Source organism: Pelmatolapia mariae, linkage group LG9 (assembly GCF_036321145.2).
Source record: "Pelmatolapia mariae isolate MD_Pm_ZW linkage group LG9, Pm_UMD_F_2, whole genome shotgun sequence".
NCBI classification, from domain to species: domain Eukaryota; kingdom Metazoa; phylum Chordata; class Actinopteri; order Cichliformes; family Cichlidae; genus Pelmatolapia; species Pelmatolapia mariae.
Window position 1 is genome coordinate 4,325,165 of NC_086235.1, and position 23,359 is coordinate 4,348,523.

The window sequence follows — 23,359 nt, forward strand, 5'->3', positions numbered from 1 at the left end:
TGTATATATATATATATATATGTATATATATATATATATATATGTATATATATATATATATATATATATATATATATATATATATATATATATATATATATATATATATATATATATATATATATATATATATATATATATATATATATATATATATATATATATATATGTATATATATACATATTACTCATACATTCCTAAATTTCAAACAATCAATCTGAACTCAAATCTCAAACTACTTGTTGTGAGACCATTTCTTTATTTTTCACACCAAAGTGTTTTATAAAACAAACTTTACAGAGAGCTCATCAAATATAACTAATGGTTTAACAGAATGAGGATTTGACAATACAAACTTAAAATCAGAAAACAGCTGCAGAACATGGATCAAAATGCATTCAATAACAAACAACATGTGGATTTCAAAGATACAGTAAATAAACTAAAGTGAAAGGAGGAGCTAAAATTAGAGTTTTCAAAAGAATTTGAATGAACTAAAAGAAGTCACCTGCCATTTCAAAATGGTCTTCATGTGTGCTGCTGTTTTTAGCTTTTAACATTTCTTTGCTGCCACTGTGAATAAGAATGTGTTCTTTGCCTGATTAAATAAAGGTTACACTGACTCACTACTCTATATTCTGGTACAAACCAGTTGACAGATTTAGTTCATACTGGAAGCTTTAAGAGCAACTCGTGTGACATTATTTGGAGTTTGGGAAGAAACACTTTTAAGCACAGATTACCACAGCATAAGAAGATTAAATATGAAAAACAATTAAAATTTTACTGAGGTAACAGATAAAATAAATACATACAAATACATAGAAAGAAGTTAGATTTGGAAAAAAGCAAGAAAGTTATAATGAAAAAAATATATATATACATGTTATATACAGTCGCCTGGCGCTATAACATGGTTCACTTTTCCCGGTCTTGCTGTTTCGCTGATTTTTTTGTGTGCAAATTTGCATGCTTTTTTATTTATTTAATTTTTTTTTTACAGCAGATTATGTTCTGTGTACTGATTGTAGACCACTGTGACTCAATCTCGTGCCGTGTCTCCTGTCAAATTTACATAAATCTTCGATCGCTAGTAGTGTGACTCTGAGGTGCTGTACTGTCTGTTTGTAAGTTTTTGTCATGGTCCCCATGTCTGCCTGGCTGACCCAGGTTGGCTACAGATGTTTCTTGTTTTCCCTCTCCCTCTCTCTCTCCCTCACGCTCGCCATGTGTCGCCTGGGCGGAGCTCATTGCAGGCTTCCGATCCTGCCCTTTGCACCTGTGGCCCATCACTTCACCAGCGTCCACTACTTAAGGCAGTGGCTGGAAACATCTCATCGTTGGACTATTGAGTAACCTCGGTAGTAAGCTTCCGTACCCTAGTTTCTAGTTGTCTCTTCGTTTTATCTTGCTGGATTAACCGCTTGTTCCTGTACGCAGGATTCTCTTTCCCTTAAAACCCTGGGCGAGTGGAGTTGCTGGTGTGTTGTGTTTTGGAACTGTGTGACGATTTCCTCATGTGTAAAGAGCCCCTATTTCTGGACCTCCCCTGTGCCCCTCTGGATCTCCCCCCCTCTCTCACCTATATATAGTTGCACCTGGTGTTGTGTGTTAATAAAAGGAACTGCATTTAGCTTCCCTTGTCTGCGCATGAGTCCATCCCGCCTCGTGACGGTTTTCTTCCCAAAAAACACAACAATGTTGACGAAATGTTTTGCACCATCAAAGGCATCTGTGAGTGCCTTTGGTTTCATTCTATAACACTGGACGTCTTTTCTACGAAGATTTGAACTTTCACAAGAGAAGTGTGAAAATTGTCCATGTCTGTCTGACAAAAGTGTATGAAGTGTGTAGTTTGGTGTTTTACAGCCTTAAAACATCTATAATCTATAATAATTGTAAAAAATAAAGTTGGATACTTTGCGGATTTCAGCTATCGTGGGTTATTTTTAGAACATAACTCCTGCGATAAATGACCACTGTATGTAAAATAGCTGCTCGGTATTTTGTTTGAAAATGCTTTATGAAGTTATTATTATCCACATCTGCAGTTTTCATACAATATCAGTTTGGTAAAAAACACATTCCTATAACTTTTATAATACAATAAAAAGAACAACTACTACACACTACTGTGTACTAAGGGAACAAAGATTAAAATGTGACAGGGATAAAAAGCACTAATATCGCTCAAAGGAAAATAAACTTGATGTTTATCTCCATACTACCTAAATTTAACATTCAGTGCGTTTACTGCAGGCCCAGATATCAGAGCTACCTCATCAGATTCAAGTGTGACATCAGCTGACACTCTTTACAGGAGAGTCCAGCTGAACTCTGTGGAGCCTGATCTCAAGGTTTTTAAGTCTGACCCCGAATCCAGAAGATGATATTTCTGTCTCTTCAGAATCATTGTGATCCAGTGATGGGAATAATTTCATGATCACGCTGATGTTTGCACAGAGCAGATAATGAAGTGAATGTTTTTGCACATTGGTAACAGTGAAACAGTTTATTTGCAGCGTGGGATCGTTTGTGTGTGGAGAATGAACTGAGATTTCTGAAGGTCTTGTCACACTGGTCACAGCTGAAGTTTCCTTTAATGTGTGTACGTTCATGTTTTTTACAATGAGCTGATTGTGAGAAGCTTTTGTCACAGTGTCTGCACTTGTATGGTTTCTCTCCTGTGTGGACTCGTTTATGCTCTTTAAGGTTACCTGCAGTGGTGAAGCCTCTCCCACATTCGTTGCAGTAGTTCATTTTGCCTCCAGTGTGTCTAAGTTGATGTTTTCTTAGGCTCCCACGATTACTGAAAGTTTTTCCACAAAGGTCACAAAGAAACTCTTTCCCACCACCACAGTGACGACAGGGTTGAGAACTGGATCCATCTGTGTCGCTCTGCTTCTAAACAAAGAGATAAAGACAGTGTAAGTGACAGAATTCCTTCAACATTTTTATCCTGAACGTCGCCTGAAATAAAGAGCATCTCTGCCAACGCCTAATTACATTTTACTGTTTACATTATAACACTCAGCTTACTGGGCGAAGTTAGGAATAAAATTATTAAACAATGCTGTTTTTTTATGTACACATTGCTATGTGCTCATTAAAGAGTTGGCACTCCATGTAGTGATGGTCAAAACCTTCATTCAGCACTATGAATTATTGCGACTGACATGCTGAGTTGCAGAGGGTTCTGCAAACATGCTTACACATCACACTGGTTTAAGTCAGGGACATACTTCTGCTTGGCCAAGGGAGACCGAACAATATGTCCTGAGCTTAGATAATAACTAGAAATGGTATGCTGAAAATTGCTAGATAATTTTAAATGCAGCAAAGATAGGTTGGGGAGGTGATTTTTCGTTCTCCATCTTATTCCAGGAAGAGGGATGATACAAGATGAGGTCAAACGTGAATGAGGTGCAAGAGGAGATCCAGTCAGGAGAAGCCAGAAGAAGATAGTCATAACAATACATTTTTTCTTTTAGCATAAAACTGTGCGGCCCTCCTCTAAGGGCATCCTTTGTGAGAAAGCAGACCACTGATTTCACATCAATGTTCAGCACTGTAACTTTTAATTTCAACTGCTGAAGCAAATTAAATAGACGCTCTGACATATGTTATCAGTAAGCAGTCTCTGTTACTGTCAGTGGCTTCATACATCTGCAGAGAAAAGTGTCTATCACGCACCTTATCATTAGGCTGTTCCACTATGTCCTCTGACATATAACAATAATAATAATAATAATAATAATAATAATAATAATAATAAAGTGTATACTTTATTGATCCCTATGGGGAAATTACTCTCTCTGCATTTGACCCGTTCACTCAGTGAAGCCGTGTGCCGCCACTAAGGAGGCGCACCGGGGAGCAGTGTGTAGGGACGGTACCTTGCTCAGGGGTACCTCAGGGTAGCTGTTCAGTGGATTCAAACGCCGGACTTTCTGATCATGGGGCAACAACTTTACCTACTGAGCTTTCCCTGCCCCCATATCATAAATATGCATATGGTATTAATTCCTCCGCATTGTGTGTGGCTTTTTACACTGTTCCACTTGGTAGGCAACTTTATAAGAGCAGAGGTAAGCATTTGCTGGCACGGATGCAGCTTTATTAAAGAGACGCTGCTAAGCACAACTATTCACAAATTTTTGTTTAAAAAAGTAAACTGACTTGTCTTTGTGCTGTGGATGTTTTGTCTCCAAGTGGCATTTAGCTTGTTTGGCTTTAAACTGTCCTCATTATCCACCACTGTAAAGGTGAAGACAAAGGTAAGATAGGTGATGGGTCTGTCTAGCACGAACCCGCCGCTGGAACTGAGAGAATTCAACTACACAGCAAAGCAAGACACAAGCAGGCGAAGTTCTTTGTGTTACTCATGCATGAGGGAGACCTGACTTCCGTCAGACTCTCAGCCAGGTTCCCTGTAGCACTCCTTTTATTGTGGTTACATGAATATGCATAGGTTCATTAACACATGACGTCTTACATAGGTATACATGTGAACAAAGAGTACCTTGTCTGTGCGTTGTGTAAGTATGTGTGTGTGTGTGTGTGGCAAGATGTGATCCTGCGAAGACTCCCCAAAGCTGGTGCCAGAAGTCTAGCAGTCCATCTAAACAAAAGGCTCTTATACTTAACCAGATACAGAGTAGGTGTCCTCCTATACCATAAATCAGTAAAAGATATAACCTCTCTCATGACCTTGAGGTCTGTGTGTGCATGCCAGAACACTCTGGAAGGCACACAGAGTCTTTACAGACTGATAAGGATCAAACCTCTATCATTATGCAATCTTTTATAAAACTCTAAGCATGTATGAGTAGATATTTCTAAGCATAAACGACAATCCAATAATATAAACCTGACAATAGGCTTCATCAAATTTCTACTCTTTGGCTTGAAAGAGATTGGTTTGAAAACATATTTGGTGATGCTTCTGTTCTCCACTATGCTAGCAGTGTCGAAGCTTTTTAAAAAAAAAAATTATACCCACCCGCAATGGCTCTACTCTACCTCAGCACTGAAAGAGCTTTTTACAACACGCCTCAATCACCCATTCACACCCGTAATACAAACACTTTTTCTATTCTTGAGTTATTTCTGGGGTGGCTGTAACTCAGGAGGTAGAGCAGGTCCTCTACTTAATGGGAAGTATGGTGGTTCGAATCTTCGATAGAAAGGGGAGAGGCATTTAAAGTCCTACTTTTGTGCAATGTCAGGGAATCTTATGGAGATTTGTGTCAGATTTGACTGAATATTCTATAAAAGAAGTTTTTATGTCACATTGAGCTTTGATATTAAAATTAGTTAAAAAAAATACTTCAAATGAATTGCAACTGTAAATCCGATTATGGATACAAAGTAACAGTGATCATTGTTTTTAGATAGATGACTTAAGTTCTTTACTGACACTTGCCAAATTCCAGCAGAAATGGCAAATCTAACATGGGCCTGTATATGGTACAAAGTGGATACTGTGTCTACAGAGAATTAGTTATTCAGGGTTTTTTTAATGATCATGCAAGTAAACCTCTTAACTGAAATTCAAGTGTGATAAATCCAAACAAAAGATAAAAATATAAATACATACCTCACAGTAACTGCACTTGCAGAGTTTCTTTCTGGTGTGGAGCTGTTGGTGGACTCTGAGGGATCGTGGAGCTTTAAAAGCCTTATCACACAGGTCACATTTATAAAGTTTCTCCTCAGCGTGTGTAAACATGTGTTGTTTTAAGCTGTTGTATGTCACAAACAGTTTGCCACACTGATCACAGTAGCACACGTCATTTTTGGTGTGAATGCGTAGGTGTTTATTTCGGCTCTGTTTGCCGCTGAAGTGTCTTCCACAAATGCCACAGCCATACGCCTTAATTCCAGAGTGGGTAACTTGATGAAGCCGTAAATAGCTAATGTGAGCAAAATCTTTACCACACTGATCACAGGTGTATGGTTTAACTCCACTGTGGATTAACTGGTGTCTTTTTAGGTTTCCAGCCTGGGTAAAAGTCTTTCCACACAAGTCACAGTTGTATGGTCTCTCCCCAGTGTGGATGCGTCGATGTTTTGTCAAATACTCAGCAAGGATAAAAGATTTTCCACACAAGTCACAGCTGAATGGTCTCTCCCCAACGTGTCTAAGCTGATGTGTTTTTAGTGAATCCTTTCGAGAAAAATCTTTCCCACACTCATCACAGGTGTACGCTTTAACACCACTGTGGATGATTTGGTGTGTTTTTAAGTGTCCAGCCTGGGTAAAAGATTTTTCACACAACTCACAGCTGTAAGATTTAACTCCACTGTGGAAAGATTGGTGTGTTTTTAGGCCTCTAGGACGGGTAAACCCCTTCCCACACTCATCACAGCTGTATTTTTTCTCTCCCTTTCTTCTGTGAGGTTTGTCGGCCTCCTCAGAGCGCTGACTTCTCGCTCCATGTTGGTCCTGCAGTGACAGAGATACAAACAGAGCAGTGAGTGAAATGCAGTTGTGGAACAAACTGAACCTTCCAACTCCCTCTATTAGTGGAGTCAAAGATGTCACTAAACACACTGTAGTCAAGTCAAGACAGATTTCTTTGTATAGAACATTTAAAAGACATCAAGTGTCAGCCAAAGTGTTGAACAGAGGGATAATCTAAGGAAATAAAAAAAAATTAAAATAAATGAGGTAAAGACAATACTACAAAACATCTATCTATCTATCTATGTAGTGCAGCGGTTGTCCTTCTCTCCTGGATCAGCTGGAGATTTCTTTTGGCGCCTTCCCAGTTTTGAGAAAAGTCCAGGTGGGATCACCACATTTACTCAGGGGCTTCTTGATGTGGTGTTTCTCTGCTTCTCTGGCCGCTGTGTCTGTAGTGATGGTGTTTGCTTTATGTTGTAGCATCCTGATGACACTGAAAACACTACGTCCAGATGTCTTGATGCATTCTCAATCATCCAGGAAAGTAAATCTCCAAAAAGTTGAGTGAAACCAGCCCCCTAAAACCTTAAGTGGGCTGGTTTCAGTCATTATGCAAATGTACTGTTTATAAGATTTGGGGAAACCTGCAGTCAGCTGAGACTGAAGAAGTCACTTGGATGAGTGACAAAATGTTTCTCCCACAAAACGCTACGTCCAGATGAACAGAATCAACTTTTGGAGCAATAACTTGGTTATGGCATTCCATGTATGCCCTGCCTGCCAGCATCTTGCACCCTGCTGTTATGTGCTGGATTTTCTCAGAGTCATCTTTACACCCTCTTCACCTGGGGTCTTGCCTGGTATAATAGACCCCATTCTCTGTCGATCTTGTGCATAGAGCATGCTCCTGTGCTGCCGTGATTAGTGCCTCTGTGCTGTCTTTCAGTCCAGCTTTGTCCAGCCACTGGTAGGACTTCTGGATGTCAGCCACTTCCTCTATCTGCTGGTGGTACATACCGTGCAGGGGCCTGTCCTTCCATGATGGTTCCTCCTCTTCCTTGGATTTCTGCTGCCCGAGGAACTCACTGAGCATGCGTTTCGGTCGAGCCATCTTCCTATTATTATTAATCTCTTTATTTGGATTTTTGACATAACAAACAACAAAAACAGTACAATAAATACTTGTGTCTACCACTCATTTACACATTTGATCTGACAAACCCAACCTGCTATTAACGTGGGCCTGCCCCTCTCTGTATAGTTTCCCTCAGATCATCAGGTAAGTATTCCATTAGTATTTCATATTCCACTCCATCTTTCAATTGGTAAGACTCTGAAGATTTCTTTATACCACTGAGTTATTGTTGGTGGATTTTCCATTGGTCCAATTAAAAGGAATACATTTTCTTGCCAATAACAATAATTTACATAGTAATTTATATTTGTTCTTGTCTGGAAATTTGTTAAGAGTTGGCAGCCCCAATAAATACTGAGCTGGATTTTTTTTGTATACCCTTTAATTCTTTTGTTACACAGAGCCAGAATTTTGATATTTTTTAACAGGTCCAAAGACAATGCAAGTTGGTCCCCACAGATTTACATTTAGTACATTGTGATGACCTGCTCAGATCAATTTTATTCAGAAAAGTAGGTGTTCTATACGGTCTGTGTAAAATTTTATATTGTATTTCTTTATATCTGTTATTAAGAAATAAAGAACGTGCAGATTGTATGCACTCATTCCAGGCATAATCATCACAATGACACTGGAGGTCTCCCTCCCAACTCTGAATAAGTTTCCCAATATTATGTTGTTAAGGCCTTGTAATGTATTATAAAACTGAATTTAAGTTTAATATTTTTTTTTTCATTGGGTCCTAGTTGCATTATATTGTGCAAAGCATCAAAATTTAAACTAATGAATTGACAAGTGTGTAAAAATGCAAAAAAAATCCTTTTGATGTATTCCATATTTCTTTTGGACCTGCTCAAAAGACATACAGACATTCCCTTTGAACAGATCACCAACCACACGTATTCCTGCACCAAGCCATCTCTGAAATACTGCACTTTTCATTCCAGGTGTAAAGTGCCGATTGTTTATAAAAGGTGTTAGATAACTCATTATAGGGTTACTTTCAGTGTATTTGTTCATATCACGTCATGTTTTTAAGTAATTGTCAATCATTACTTTGTTATGTTTTATATATATTTACTCACTTGTTCACTTAAAATCTTGGAATCCTGGACATGTTCACCATTCAAAGGATTCTCTGTCTCTTTTAGATATGCATGAATCCATTCATGTATAACTCTACTATGGCAAGACCAGTTATAAAGCAGAATGTTAGGAAAGGCAAGGCCCCCTTTATCTTTGGGCAGCTGTAATGTTTTCATACTTAATCTGGGTTTCTTACCCCTCCAAATAAACCTTGACAGATCTTTTTCAATTTCTCTTATGGTTTTCCTGGTAAGACTTATCGGGAGCATTTGTGAAGGATATAAAAGCCGTGGCAGCACATTCATTTTTACATTTATCTTCCCCATCCAGAAAACCGGAAGATTCATCCATCTAGGAAGATCTTTTTTGAAGCTTTTATGAACTATGTCTATATTCTCTTTCATTATAGATTTTATATATTAGGTGAGATGTATATCCCCAAGTACTTAAATCCAGAAGCAGACCAAGTAAATGGGATATTACATGTCATAGGCAAATTTCCCAATGGCATAGCAATAGTTTTGTTCGTGTTAACCTTATAACCAGACAGATGTCCAAAGGTTTCTATAGCAGAGATTACAGATGGTATGGAATCCTCAGGTATCTTATCTTATCTTATCTTATCTTATATAAAAGTGAACTACTCTGTGTCAACTCTATAGCCAGGAAGATTTCATTTACAAAGTTAAATCAGAGTTTATGACCTATCTGGTTACACACTCATATAAAGATCTTTATGAAAGAAACGTTGTCCCGTTGCTTGAGATCTTCAGAGATGGAACAGTTTACCACTGTCATTAATTGGCCACGTCAATTCGATCACAATGAACATACTACTCAAGTTCCTTTATTTATTTCAATGTATTCCATGCTACATACCCAATAAGTATTTTATAACACTGAATAAGCATATCTCTGCATTTATTTGGAATGGAAAAATTCCTCAAATTCATAAAGATTTCATGAACTAAGCCAACAAGTGGATTAGCCTTGCCAAACTTTCAGTCTTATTATTGGGCAGCAAATATATGAAATGTGCTTTATTGGATGAGTTGTTTTACTACAGAGATTCCTGCCTGGCTCCAGTAAAGACCTTGGGATGGATATAACAGATGAACTCTGGCAATCCTTTCTCTACAGGGTACACTCCTATATGTGCCAGACATGGGCTCCTTCAATTCATGGTCCTACACAGATTACATATCTCAAAGGAAAAGTTAGCAACATTCCATACAGGAGCTGGCCCCCTGTGTAACAGACTGCCATGTGTGTGCATGTGTGCTGATAAAATATGATCTTTGTATTTTGTTGTAACTTCTGTGGTTTTCGTTTGTGAATGTAGATTCTGTATGTATGGAGGAGCCCAGGATGGAAAAGTTAAAGCTGCTGTTAACAACCAGCTGTGCACACAGTTTCAATAACAGTGTAACTGTGATATTTTTCTCACCTTTTGTGTTAAAGTCATCGTTTTCTCTGTAGTAGCTGAGCTGAGTCCAAATGGCTGAAATTTGCTGCTCCACCAGACTCTTCTCCTCCCGTTACTCAGCTGGGACACAAAAAAAGTATAGATATGTATTTTATCCCTGACAAAAAGAAGCAGACCAAAATCTTATATCCCAATATAAGACATTCCTCATCCTGATAACAATATATATCCAAAATAGTGCATTTTCTGTAAATGTCGGGCAACTTGACTTGTGTGAAGTGTTTTCAGCTGGGCATTGTGTACATGGAGTTGAGTGTTTTGACCAATGCATGAAACTAGATATTTTTAGACATAATTTATTACATGGCATACTGTGGGGAAAAGCCGGTTCTAATGTTTGAGTCTAAGGTTCATTTTGATCACCTGACGGTTGTTTCTTGTATTTTGCACACTGGTGTTGTTTGTGAACCTTGTGTGATACCCACCAACGTGTGATCACATTTTTGTGAATTAATTTATGTTTAAGCAAGTGACATTTCATTTGAAAATGCCCTAAATTAACTGGTTTTAATAGGAGACCTGGTAACTAGTCCAGGATATTTGTAGCATAGGCTTCATTTTTGTACCAGTAGGTGGCAGTGTGAGACCATGGTTTGGCCTGTTGTTAGCAGTCAGAAGTCTATGGTCTGCACTGTTTTCTCATAATGGTGGAGTATTCAGGAAGGACAAGCCACGTCTCCCTGTCTGATCATTTTTGTCCTGCTTGCAGGTCAGCATCGTGCCAGAAATATAAATTAAAAGCAGTCACACCCGATATATTGCATAGATTAGTTATAAAGGTCGGAAACTGAAAGCGCACAACATTGTGTAGTATAATATATTAGATTTTTGTAAGTATTTGTTTACAGCTTTAGCAGCATGCTATGGGTAGCACATTAGTTTGGATCGCACACCCCCAACATTCTGTAACGTTACTGTTCGGCTCCACCGTTATCATGTATTGTTTTAGTCGCTTTTTCTGCCATAAAGTGTTTCCTTAAATTCATCACACATATTGAGATGGTGCTGATTACATAATTCTTTCAGAATATTTGGGATTTATAGATTTATCTTTTTAGAATTTGTTTTGAAGAAAGTTTGATAAGAAAACTAGGTATGTCTATGACAGTGAAATATGTTGATTCTCTTTGTCTAGCTAATAACAGAATATATATATGGAATATGGAACAAGTAAATACACAGTTGTAATACTGTACTGTAACAAAAAGTGCATAAGTAGGAATTGGAATACATAATGGTGGAGTATTCAGGAACGACATGCCACATCTCCATGTCTGATCATTTCTTTCCTGCTTGCCAGACACATATACTGCTGTCTACGGGTGCTGCCACTCGATACGTGTAACACTTGCACGCAAGAATTTCACTCACATGTGCTGTACGATTGGACCAGTAATGTGATGTGACAATAAAAGTGATTTCATTTGAGGTCCACAAACTTACACTGGATCCAGATGAAACCATACTCTCCTTCAATGTGGTCTCGCTTTTCACTTGTATAACTACAAACGAGGCAATGGACACTGTCAGAAAACTATGGGCTCAAAATGTGGTCATAAATATTTCCTTGTACCTGTACTTGTACTTGTAAATCAGTTTTGTATTTGTAAATCAGGATTTGTATGTGTAAAAGGAATTTGTGTGTGTGTAAAAAAGACTGGTGTGTGCACTTAGCCAAAAAAATACGTGTGAAACTCTGCACTCAAGTTTCAAGTTACAAATACGAATTTTGACCCTATTTTTCTTCCTTTCATCTAATTGGCCAATGTCATGTCAATCACAAATTTAACAATCCAATCAGAGAACAGATGGGTTTGGCTGTCGGAGGGGCGCTTTTTTGAACTGCAGGTCAGAGCGGTTTCAGTGCTGTGATTCTGTCTAAAACCTGACTGGAAGGCATCATAGCAGTTATTCTGTTTTAAGAAGTAACTGAGCTGTTGAGAAACTGCTTTTTCAATGATCTTACTTAAAAATGGGAGATTTGAGATCGGCCTGTAGTTATTCATTTGTGTCTTGTCAAGATTGTCCTTTTTCAGTATAGGTTTTATTACAGCAGTTTTTAGTGATTCTGGAAACACACCTGACATTAAAGAAAAGTTGACGATCTGTAACAGGTCTGACTCCAAAGTCTTTGAGACCTTTTTGAAAAAACTTGTTGGCAGGACATCTAAACAGCAAGAGGAGGAGTTCAGTTGGCCTAAGATGTCCTCCAGGTCTTTGCTGTTAATAGGGTGAAACTGTTTGATGGTGTTTAAACAGTTTTTCGGTGGACACAGTACATATCCTGGATCTGCTGTTGATGTACCAATTGCTTGTCTAATCTTTTGGATTTTTTCTGTGAAGAATTTGGCAAAGTCATTGCAGGCCATGGTCGAATGAAGTTCAGCTGCCACTGACACAGGAGGGTTTGTTAGCCTGTCAACTGTAGAAAATAGGACCCGAGCGTTATGACTGTTTTTGGTGATGATGTCAGAGAAGTAGGACCTCCTTGCACTCCTCAGTGTTAAATTATAATTGTGAAGTTTCTCTTTATAGATGTCATAATGAACCTGGAGGTTTGTTTTTCTCCATCTGCGCTCAGCTTTCCTACACTCTCTTTTTTCATTTTTCACCAGTGTGGAGTTTCTCCATGGAGACTTTTTCCTTCCAGAGATAACCTTCACCTTAATGGGAGCAATAGTGTCCATTACATTTAACATTTTAGCATTGAAGCTAGTGACGAGCTCATTGACTGAACCTCTGGACAGGTCAGGTGTTAATGGGAAGACCTGGTTAAAGATCTCACTACTGTATTCAGTAGTACACCGTTTTATATTTAAAATTGATTCAGGATTTAATACCTCAATCAGAAAATTGATTATTGAAACCCACCCATACTTGGCACCACCATTGTGCAAATGAAGCAAAAGGCAAGATATACGTCATCATATTTTCTACTCTTTGGCTTAGAAGGAAGTTGGTTTGGAAGCATATTTGGCAATCTTCATCTTCTGCTTTAGGTTTGCGTGTGAGCCTCATCAAAAACCTGCCCATCATGCTAGCAGTGTCCAAGCATTTTTTTAATTTTTTTTTTTTTTACTCATAGTGTAACATTTCGTAACATAACATCTCTATTAAGTGAGAAGTTCAAAAGTCAAAGATCTCTCTATAACTTTCAGTGCTGCTGAATGTGGATTTAATTCCTCACTGCACTGTGTGTGTCTGTTTATAGATTCAATAAAACACATGCAGTTCTCCCAAAATCCTTCCCCTTCTCATCAGTATATGCCCAACCCAAAAAATACCCCAAACTAATGAAATATGTAATTTTGAGAGTATTTTATTTGTTATATTAGCTTTTGGGATAAAACCAAGTAATATGATGACAATAAAATAATAATAAAAACACTATGAATCATGTAACATTTTAGTTTCTTTACTTTAACTAAAAGAATAATAATAAAAACAAACGACCAAAATATAAGCTCCAAATTTGATCTTAGTACTGAAAATACTATATTACTATTATTAAATTATTACTATTAGCTATGGTTGTGGCTACTTTAAGGGATACATATGCAGCAGGCCCCCTAATATTCCGCCCATCCTCGTAAAGGAGAATAAAACTAAAGCATCATTGAGTTTAGGTGTACAGTTTCCTGAATTTACGAGGTGCACCTAAAGGTACTGTGAATAGCGATTCCCGCACTGAACTGTACATAATGCTGTAGGTGCGCAAATGTTTTTTTAACCCTGGGTGTGGCTCGGTGCTTACCTTTAGATGAGCCCACAAACCGAGAGAAACTCCGTGATGAAGCTGGAACTCTTTCCAAACACAGGAAACAGATCAGGGAGCAGAGACCCACGTGGTTCACGCTGATCTCAGCTACGATCCAGGAGACAAGGGTGGACAAATCGATGCAGATATCGATCCAGACGTTGGTAGTGGTATATGATCGATACTTTAGTTTGTTTCTCTCCTCTAAGTTCACTGCTTTACTCACGTTTCATGAAAATGCAGCTCTCTCTGCTCGACTCGTCTCCTGCACACACACTGTGCTCCGCCCCCTTCTTCCTGCTCTGCGGTGATTTGTTGCAGTGCGGTCACGTGACCCACAGCTTCACTGAACACATACGTGGGGTGCGTTCCAAAAGTACCTGCTCTCTCGTTTCCCTAATCCGGTCTTTAAGTGATGACGTGACGAATCCTGCTCCCAGCCCTAAAGTAGTCTGCGTTTAATATGGCTTTTGTGCTGTTAACATGTTTAATTTTTTGTATTTTCTTCTATTTAATCTCAAAAAGCTCCTAAAAACAGTCAGTGATCACTGTTGACCTCCCTCGGCTTTTATTACCGCTAATCATTTATTTAAGCTCAGTTTTTAAAACCTTACATCAGGGGTGTCCAAACTTTTTTCGCTGAGGGCCACATACATAAAAATATAGGACGGGCTGGGCCACTTACTAGAAATTAGGTATATAACCTTTACTGTTTTAAAAATCACTTAAAAATGGTCAAATGTGTTATATTGTTGAATATAATTAAAGACAAAACTGCCTTCATCACAGCTTTCCATAAATGGATCTTTATTGATTTATGCAGAAAAAGCTTTGGTAGCTCATTCTCAGAACAGCAGCCTCAGATTTCTTCTTAGACAGAATATTTACAGCACATAGAAAAAACAATAAAGGGGAAAATGGGACGGGTAAATTTCAAGTTTGTTATTTAAGTTATTAGGCTTAGCAACACACCTATTAACGTTCGTTTGAAACTGTTATCAACATTAACAGACTGAACTGGACTTAATAACAGGAGTCCATATAATTTTAGTAAATTATTCTGGTGAGTATCAGCTGCGCTGGGTATGTAAATCGGGCCATCCAGCTGCGGTGCTGATCCGACGCCACTCGTGCCAAAAAATCCGGACAAATGTCACTTGATCAAGGAGGAAATCTGCATCAGATGAGATCAGCTGACTTTGCATGTGCGTGCGCTGTGCACAGCGGTGTGTACTCTGTGTGTTAACAAGAAAAACGCATATAAGAAAGTGGTGCGCAAAAGCAGGGTAGTGACAGAATCGATGCGCATTATTGATATTTGAAGCACGTGTACCTGCACGTTAACACACGGGTACTGTGGAATACATTTTTTTTACTCACCTAAAGTGCTCGTGCTCTCGTCCACTCCCCGCAAAAAATTAGCAGCTGTGCGGCGTCTGTGGCATCGGCGCTCTCATCACATGTAATGGAGTAAAAATCAAGAGCACAGCTTTATCAAACAGCTGCAGTTTAATGTTGGCTGACGAGTCTTCAATGCGTCGCACAACTGGATTTCTGGACATGCTGACGTTGTTGAAGTCCTGCACTTTTTCCGGGCACATTATTTCGTGACTTTAACGAGGCCATGTTTTATGAGGTCTCCATCCCGACCTCATATTGGAGCCTTTTCCTGGACAATTTGAGCACGAAAAAAATACTGTTGCTGACCCTGCAGGAGAGCTAGCATTTGCTTTAATTTCTGCTCTCGCTCAGCACCAGTGTAGGATGCATAGGCCTGATGTTTGGTTTGATAATGATGTCGTACATTATACTCTTTCATAACTGCCACAGTTTCAGTGCAGATCAAACAGATACACGTCCCCATGAATTCTTTGAAGAAATATTCACTCTCCCACCTTGTCTGAAATTTTCTGCACTCACTTTCTACCTTTCGCTTCTTCGGTTCTGCCATGTTTAGTAACTTGGGGGTATATTTCTTCTGTGATTGTACTTTTTGGTGGAGCAACTGCCTTGATCAACAGCAGCTCCCCCTGGTGTTAAAACTAAGAAGTGCAATACACTCAAGCAAAAGTTGAAGTGCGGGCCATATTCTATTCAATTTATAAAATTACTTGCGGGCCAATTAAAACTGGGCCCGCGGGCCGGACTTTGGACATGCCTGCCTTACATGTAACTGCAGCCCAGCCCATGCAGCAGTATATGGCTGTATCCCAATTCAGGGTCTGCAGCCTTAAAGGCCGCATTTTAAGGCCGATTACATCACAGCGACGCGACGAAGGCTGTCCCAATTCGAAGGCTGCTCGAAATGCGGCCCTCAAATGCGTCCTTCATTTCCCTGAATTTTAAGGATGTGGCGGTGTAGACTTCATGGCCCAACATATCCCAGACTTCATAGCGCGGCGGTGGGTGTGGATAATTTTGCCGAAAAAAACGGTGGAAGCGGAGCGCCCGAAGAGTAAACTTTTAAAAATAAGTACTGAATATTATGTCACTTATTTATGTGCAAATGTTTAATAATGAATATGTGAGATGCACTTCACACACGTACACACACACAGTTCTTTATTGCCAGATGCCACGTTTATTTTTAGTTTTCATTTGTTGTGACAGTCCGTAGTCTGGACAGCTCCGGTCTCAGCTGATCCCAGCTTCCCCTCCACTCCTCTCCCGTCTCATTAAAAAAGGGGAAGGAAACCGTCATCAGTCCAAACGCCATCAGCTGTTCTCACCTGCCTCTCCAGCACCGCCTCGTTGAGCTCACTGCACCACTCCTCCCCTGCAGCTGCGCCCGGGACCACACCTCCGCCACAGAATAACATTAAAACATTACTGTTGGCCACATGTCGGCAAAGTTATATGACATTAGCGATGTTTGCACTTTCAGCGTTTACTTGGTTTTAAAGCCGTTCAATAGTTGACCTTAAGCTCACAGAGAATGTGATGATTTTATGGATAATTAAAGTCAGTCATATATCCACAAACACAACAAGCTGAAAGTCAGTGATGCTGCTCGGTTTGCAGTCCTGAATATGACGGCACAAGCAGGATTCACTGCACTGTTAATGTTAGCTATGTTATATTGCTGCCTCTGTTCGGTGGTGTGGAGTCAAACAGACTTTAACGTGTGTTTGAACGAGCTGACGGTTCACTCGTTTATGTTTTTTTATAACATTGTGTAATGTTATAAATACTCGGATACTCCCCAGAGGCTCCGGACTTTTAAATATTCTTTAAATATTATTATTATTACTTTTAAATATTATTATATTCAGTCCTGTAAGTTATATATTTAAAAATATATGATCCTCTCTGGTTACTCTGGTATGAATAACTCTGAATCACTTTATGGTAAATAACACACTAGCTAGGTCTCAGGACCTAGCTAAGGACGGTAGTTACGGACTAGCTTACAAACACGTTTAACTTACCGAAAAAGTGCAGCGGGGCCTCGGGTCCGTCTGTCCGGTAGTCCAGTTTACTGAAGAACACCTCAGGCTGTCAGGTTAAAACACTCGGGCGTGTTTTCGTAGCGTAAACGCTGGCCCTCCTCTCAGAGCCTACACTCTATCTGCTATTCCCGAACAGAGATACGCAAGTTTCTCCGTGACTGCAGCTGTCAGTCAAAGCTGCTATGATGACGTTACACCCCAATTTCACATCACCGCGGTAGGAATTAGAATCAAACTTATGGGAAAGGAGACCCCTTGGACATCAATCAGCATAATGAGAACTATTGAAAACAAAAGAAAGAATCTTTGGAAAAAAATTATCTAAGGAGAATTAATTTATTTTAGTCTGACCCCAGTTCCATCCGCTACTGGGACTGGGGTCAGTCCCAGGGGGACTGGGGTCAGGGGGTCAGGGGGCGATAGAGACGTTTTGGCTTCATTTTTGGGAAGCTGTTGCGTCGTCCATGTTTTCTACAGTCATTGATAGAGATTGACAGACCACGTGACTTTCGCGCATTGCATTGTGGGTACAAATGGCAACAAAATCAAAACGCTGCATCAAGCGTTAGCATTTCCAGCACCGGTAATCATTCATTCTGCGGTTTTAATCCCTACTTGCATTTTATTTGCCCCAAAAACAGTTATGTACAAAACTACGGTGAACACAGCAGGTCCGTAGAAAGACAGAGTTGACGAAAAGGCAAAAAACAAACAAAAAAAAACAGTAAGAGGTAAAAAAATCAAAGGAGTGAAAGGGTCAGACCCATACGAGCATACAGAGTGGAGAAAGAACGTTAGCGTGCTGCCCAACTTTCATCATGCACATATTTATTATTATATGGTCCTAAGTGTGAGTGCATACACTCACAAAATGTTTATTAACTTCAGATCCCTGCAACAAGCCCAGGTCCAGTTTACTTTGGTGATTTGGACTATACCATTTCACAGCTGTTGTTAAAGTTTTTTTTCTTTATCTCCTTCACAGGCCAACGCAATCTATTTGTTGTTTCAGGTTTTAGTATTACACAACAGTTTGAGATCTAATAAAAATAAAATAGGTGTTTCATAATTCAGTCAATTTATTGTCTTAATTTATAACTGGCATTGTTGTTTCATTCTATTATAGAATCTTACAGGAAAGAGGCAAAATTGTATTCCATCATGCTTTATTAGCTGCTTCGGTGAAAACAAATCAACAATGAAAAAAAAAAAATCAAAACAACATACTGGAAAACAGTTATTCATCACTTGATTGCTTCAATACAACATTTGGGCACATATATGCGGGACTTTTTGTGGCTGTTTTGATCTCGCTCTCTCTCTTAACTGATCCAATCTCGCTGTGGTAGCAGCTTTAAACTTGGTATGACCCAAGTTGATAGAGGGTGCCAGTCTGGATCGCATTCCTGCATTTTGTAGGCTGGTTTTCCTACAAAACACAACAAATATTAGCCCGCAAAGCCACAGTGAACAAAGCAGCATAGCGCAACGAATTCAATTAAAATCAATATAAGACTTATTTGTAACCTACATCACCAATTATGTTATGATAAATTACGTAATAACTACAACAGAAGACTTACCTTTGTGGAAATGCTTGGAGCAGACTAACATGTGAGTTGGAGTGTTCTGGAACATTATATTTGATCTGCAATCCAGGCCATCTGTCGGCTCTTTGTTACTCCGGAAACATGGCTTAAACAATTTCTCGTCCACGATGTAATCCGATAAAAACCGATCTCTTTACCCGTCGGCTTCCCGTGGCTGTCATGCGATCGGTTATTGCAGTTAATAATACAACAGCTTCTTGCCATTCTTTGTGTTTCTTTTTATCGCTGTGTGACTGTTTTCATGTGAAAGCCTGCGTGCACTAGTACAGTTTGCCACTCGTACCCACAATCATTTGCGGTTTTACGTCACATTTTCAATCTCTATCCGTTTCCTCGAAAACCTCATCGTGGGAAGAAGAATTGTTAAGGACTCAGGAAAAGGGAAGAGCAGTGCTGACCATTGGAACAGTCTCTCTTTATCAATCATCTAATTTCACCACAATGTGTTCTAACTAGTGGTGTGCGATACTGCATATTTTGGTATCGATCCGATACCAAGTAAATACGGGCCAGGATCGCCGATACCAATACCGATACTTGTAAATAAATAAGGTGGATGCGTCATTGAATTGCTAAACCGCAATTAATTTTCATGAGCTTAAGTGTTTTTTGTGATGTTTCCATTTTTATTATTAAACAGTTAAAACCCAGGACATAATTAGGAGAAATCATTTTAAAAAAAAAAGCTTTATTATTGTGGCGGGTCGTGGTCTGCGATGCCGCTGCAGGTGAGATGGACTCACCTTCACGGCATCTACAATCATGCCTCGCCAGTTTAAAACCTGTGCACTGCTTGTGCTGTTGTTGTTGTTGGTGTTCATGTGTACGACTGGCAGCAGGAGAGCTGCAGCCGTTGAATGTACTGTTACAGCAACCGTGTGATTACTGTAATGGTGGACAGCGCGTGGCTTGGGGTGAGCCGGAGGCTGGCGCGCCAGCGGGACCTGCCAAGCTGGAGACGGAGGTCGACGTGCGCGGGGGTCCTGCCACGCCCGAGGGCGGCGTGCTGTCCGCTTCGGCCTCCTCCAACAGAGGCACGCTGTCTGCCCAGCTGCCTGTGAGCCCCGGCTCACTTCCATGCCTGCTGCGCCGCCGCTGCTTGCCACATGGGTGGCCACCAGGTCAGCTCCGGGGCTTCCGCTGGAGGCGCGGGCGCCTGCCACAGTGGACACTTCCCCATCGCTGGGCCGGGGCATGGGGTGCCGATTGTCCGGGCCGATTCCCTCGCCTGCTTGCGGGGTGGGGAGTAGGCAGTAGCGGTTTTTGATACGGGCGACACGGGCGGTTGCCCGGGGTGGCATCGTGGTGGGGGGCAGCATCACGGGCATCGGCAAAAAATTTTTTTTTTTTTAAATTGCTTGTACTCATGCTGCACCGACATCAGCCAGCGCATATTGGGAATGGCATAGGCACCGATCGGTTTTCTATCGCCCATTTGCTGGGAGTAAGGGCGCCCTCCGTTTGCGAGGTGTGCCTGCTGCTTGCGGCACAGGGAGGAGAGGGCGGGGCCAGGGGCGGAGCGTGGGGGTGGCTTACTGGGCTTAAGCCCGGGTTGTTTTGTCAGAAGCCCGGGGTCTTTTGGAGTGTAATTTTTTCATAGTTAGATGCCTGGCTGACAACTGTATAAAACAAAAAGTACACACAATATTCGAAGCACATAGTGCACACTGTGGGAATTTACGACTGTGCGTAAATCCCCCCTGATATTGGTATGATCCGAGCTCAGGCACTAAGCGACTGAGCGAGGGGGCGGGGCAGCTGCTGCCTGTGAGTGCGCTGTTGGAGAAACGGAGCCAGGCAGACAGAGGAGAGCTTAAGTTCGACCAGGTACCAAAGCAAATCATTCGTATTGTACAAATAATGTAAATATGACGGTGTATCACGAAAGATTGATATCAAACTGATCACTTGACCAATATTACGTTACTTGCTCTTCAAGTGAATCAACAAATGGCGAAATGAAAAGCCGAACAAATGCTATTTTTTTTAGAGAGTCTTAGCTTACGTGTGTTTATTTCATATTTTCAGTTGTTACCCTCCCCGACTAAATCGGTTTCAGTTATGTACTGAAATATAAGAGTGGACATTAGAGGGTTCTTTCAAAGAAAAATGTCAGGTAAATGTTATTTTATATATTATGCTTTGTATGTTGTTCAGTATATTTCTATGCAAAACAAGAGGAATTTCAGTACACAGCAGTATATTCACATTTGTAACCAGATATTTACATACACTTTAGGGAGAAAACATAAAACATTTTTACTGTACAACATCAATTTAGAGTAAACTTTTGTTTTAGATAAATATTGAAATATATTTTGAATTAGTTAAATGTCAGAATAAGGAGAGACAGAGCTGTCTATATTTATCACTTTCATCAAATTTAGGAGTACATATACACTAAGTTTATTGTTAATTAATAAGAAAACTCCAGATGATTCCATTCTGAGCTGAAGAAGCTTCTCATAGGTTAGTAGAGTCCATGTGAGTAAATTGGTGGCACACCTGTGGATGCATATAAGGTAAAACACAGAGCTTGTTTCTTTGAAATGGGAAAATCAAGAGATGTCAACCAAAACACCAGGAAAAGAATTGTGGAGCTCCATAAGTGTGGCTCAGTTTTGAATACAATTTGGTGCCATTTACAATTAAGAAATACAGATAGTTTCTCTCTTTACTCTTAAAGTTAACAAATATGTTTTTTATATTTATCAATCTAAAAAAAATAAACATTTAGTCTGATTTGATGTTACAATTAAAAAAGTGTTTGTGTTTTTATCTGAAGAGTGTGTAAATATCTGGTTTCAACTGTATATTTGATGATTGTCAGCACAGAGGGAGAGAGAGGAACAGAGAGGGAGAGAGGAGCAGAGAGGGAGAGAGAGGAACAGAGAGGGAGAGAGGAACAGAGAGGGAGATGGAGAATGAGGACAGAACAGAGATGGAACAAGAGCAGGTGAGACACACATGTTAGTCAAATGGTTGTTTACCAAAAGTATCACTGTATCATAGGTACTCATGTATCTCGTACCTCGTGTTTCTTTTTAGGTTTGTTATTTTTCAAGTTATATATTTATTAAGTTATGCAGGCTTGTTTGCACAACAAGGCTAAGTAATTATATAAACTTTTCTGAATCTAAATAGTGGACTTTGGTAGAATTAAAAAATAAGTGTCGTGCAGGTCTATGATGATTTTTAGTGCTACTATCATCTAGTTTTGATTCTGGTTCTGTCTTGGATAAGTCCTAAGTAGTCCTGATTTTGAACTGTTGTAGTCCTGGTTTAATTCCGGATCAGTTCTGGGTCTGGTTGAATTGGGGTTTAGTCCTCGTGTCTTGATACAGCACTGATTTTGTTCTGCCTTGCTGCTTACTTAAAAAAGTAGTTTAAGGTGTCCTGCATATGTCATATATATTTTTCCCTATATGAAGTCATTTTTTTTAAACAAAACTCAAAACAGAGCCTATTAATCTTTCAGTCATTTCTAACTCCCCCCCCCCCCAAAAAAAAGTCCCACGTGCATACTACCCTTTAGGGCTAAGCCCCGGGTGTTTCAAATGTCTGGCTCCGCCTCTGGGCGGGGCAGCGGGGGATTCTCTGGCTGGCTGGAGCAGCATCTAATAACCAACTTGCAAAATAAAACAAAATAAAAACAAACATTTCTATACGGGAAAAGTGAGCGCGAGAGCCCTCGGTGCGCCTGCTCGCTGCTGAAGTCAAAGTAAACTTTATTGTCATCTTCGCTACATACAGTCCAGTATATAGAGAGACCAGACGACGAAGCTCCTCTTACAGCAGTGCAAGTAAACAAACAATAAATATAAGAAGAGTAAGAAAATAAATATACACTTAGGGACCCGGGGTAAAGGGATCAATAACAATTTAAAATTTTTAATTTACAGTTTGATGATTTAAAGTCTCACACAACCTGTCGACAGGGGAGGGGGGCCGGCTGCTTCCAAATAGAGCACATTTCATTCATAATGATGTAAATCCAAGCCCATTATGTATTCATGATTTGAATCCTGGGTTGTGTGAAGAGTGAGTGTTCGCACGGGGCGCCAAACAGGCTAGGACCGCCACTGGGAGTAGGTTCAGTCGGATGGCTCCCTGGCCTCAAGCGGGCCCCTACAACGTGCGACCTCCCTCCTGATTGCAAACAAAAGCTAAAGCAGGAAACACCAAACAGGTATAAGGAAGATGGAAGCATGGTCTGATTTTTCAAATGCTGACAGAGGCTGTGCTTTGTAGCAGTACTTGAACAGAGTGTAGCAGTGGTCTAATATCCTAGTGCTACTGGTGGTGCAGGTCATGTGCTGATGAAAGTTATGAAATGTGAGATTGAGATTTACTCTGTTAAAACGTTTTGATGCATGCTCAATCATCCAGGTAAGTAAATCTCCAAAAGTTGATTCTGTTCATATGG

The 23,359-nt window shown here is 39.9% G+C and overlaps 2 protein-coding genes across 2 annotated transcripts in view; both read right to left on the minus strand.

The window, feature by feature from the left end:
• Window positions 1-23,359, minus strand: part of LOC134634421 (zinc finger protein 239-like) — a 54,941-nt gene that overhangs the window by 8,418 nt on the left and 23,164 nt on the right. The window lies entirely within an intron of this gene.
• Window positions 259-14,165, minus strand: LOC134635009 (zinc finger protein 665-like). The gene is made up of 4 exons (XM_063484518.1): window positions 13,872-14,165; window positions 10,079-10,177; window positions 5,601-6,449; window positions 259-2,905 (listed from the first exon to the last, which is right to left on the minus strand). Exons 2-4 carry the CDS (start codon window positions 10,094-10,096, stop codon window positions 2,411-2,413), a joined length of 1,362 nt encoding a protein of 453 aa, XP_063340588.1. The 5' UTR covers window positions 10,097-10,177; window positions 13,872-14,165; the 3' UTR covers window positions 259-2,410.

Coding starts and splice junctions, on each gene's coding strand:
- LOC134635009 (XM_063484518.1), bottom strand. Junction 2,906..5,600: donor GCAAGTGCAGTTACTGTGAG/GTATGTATTTAT, acceptor CTCTTTGTTTAG/AAGCAGAGCGACACAGATGG.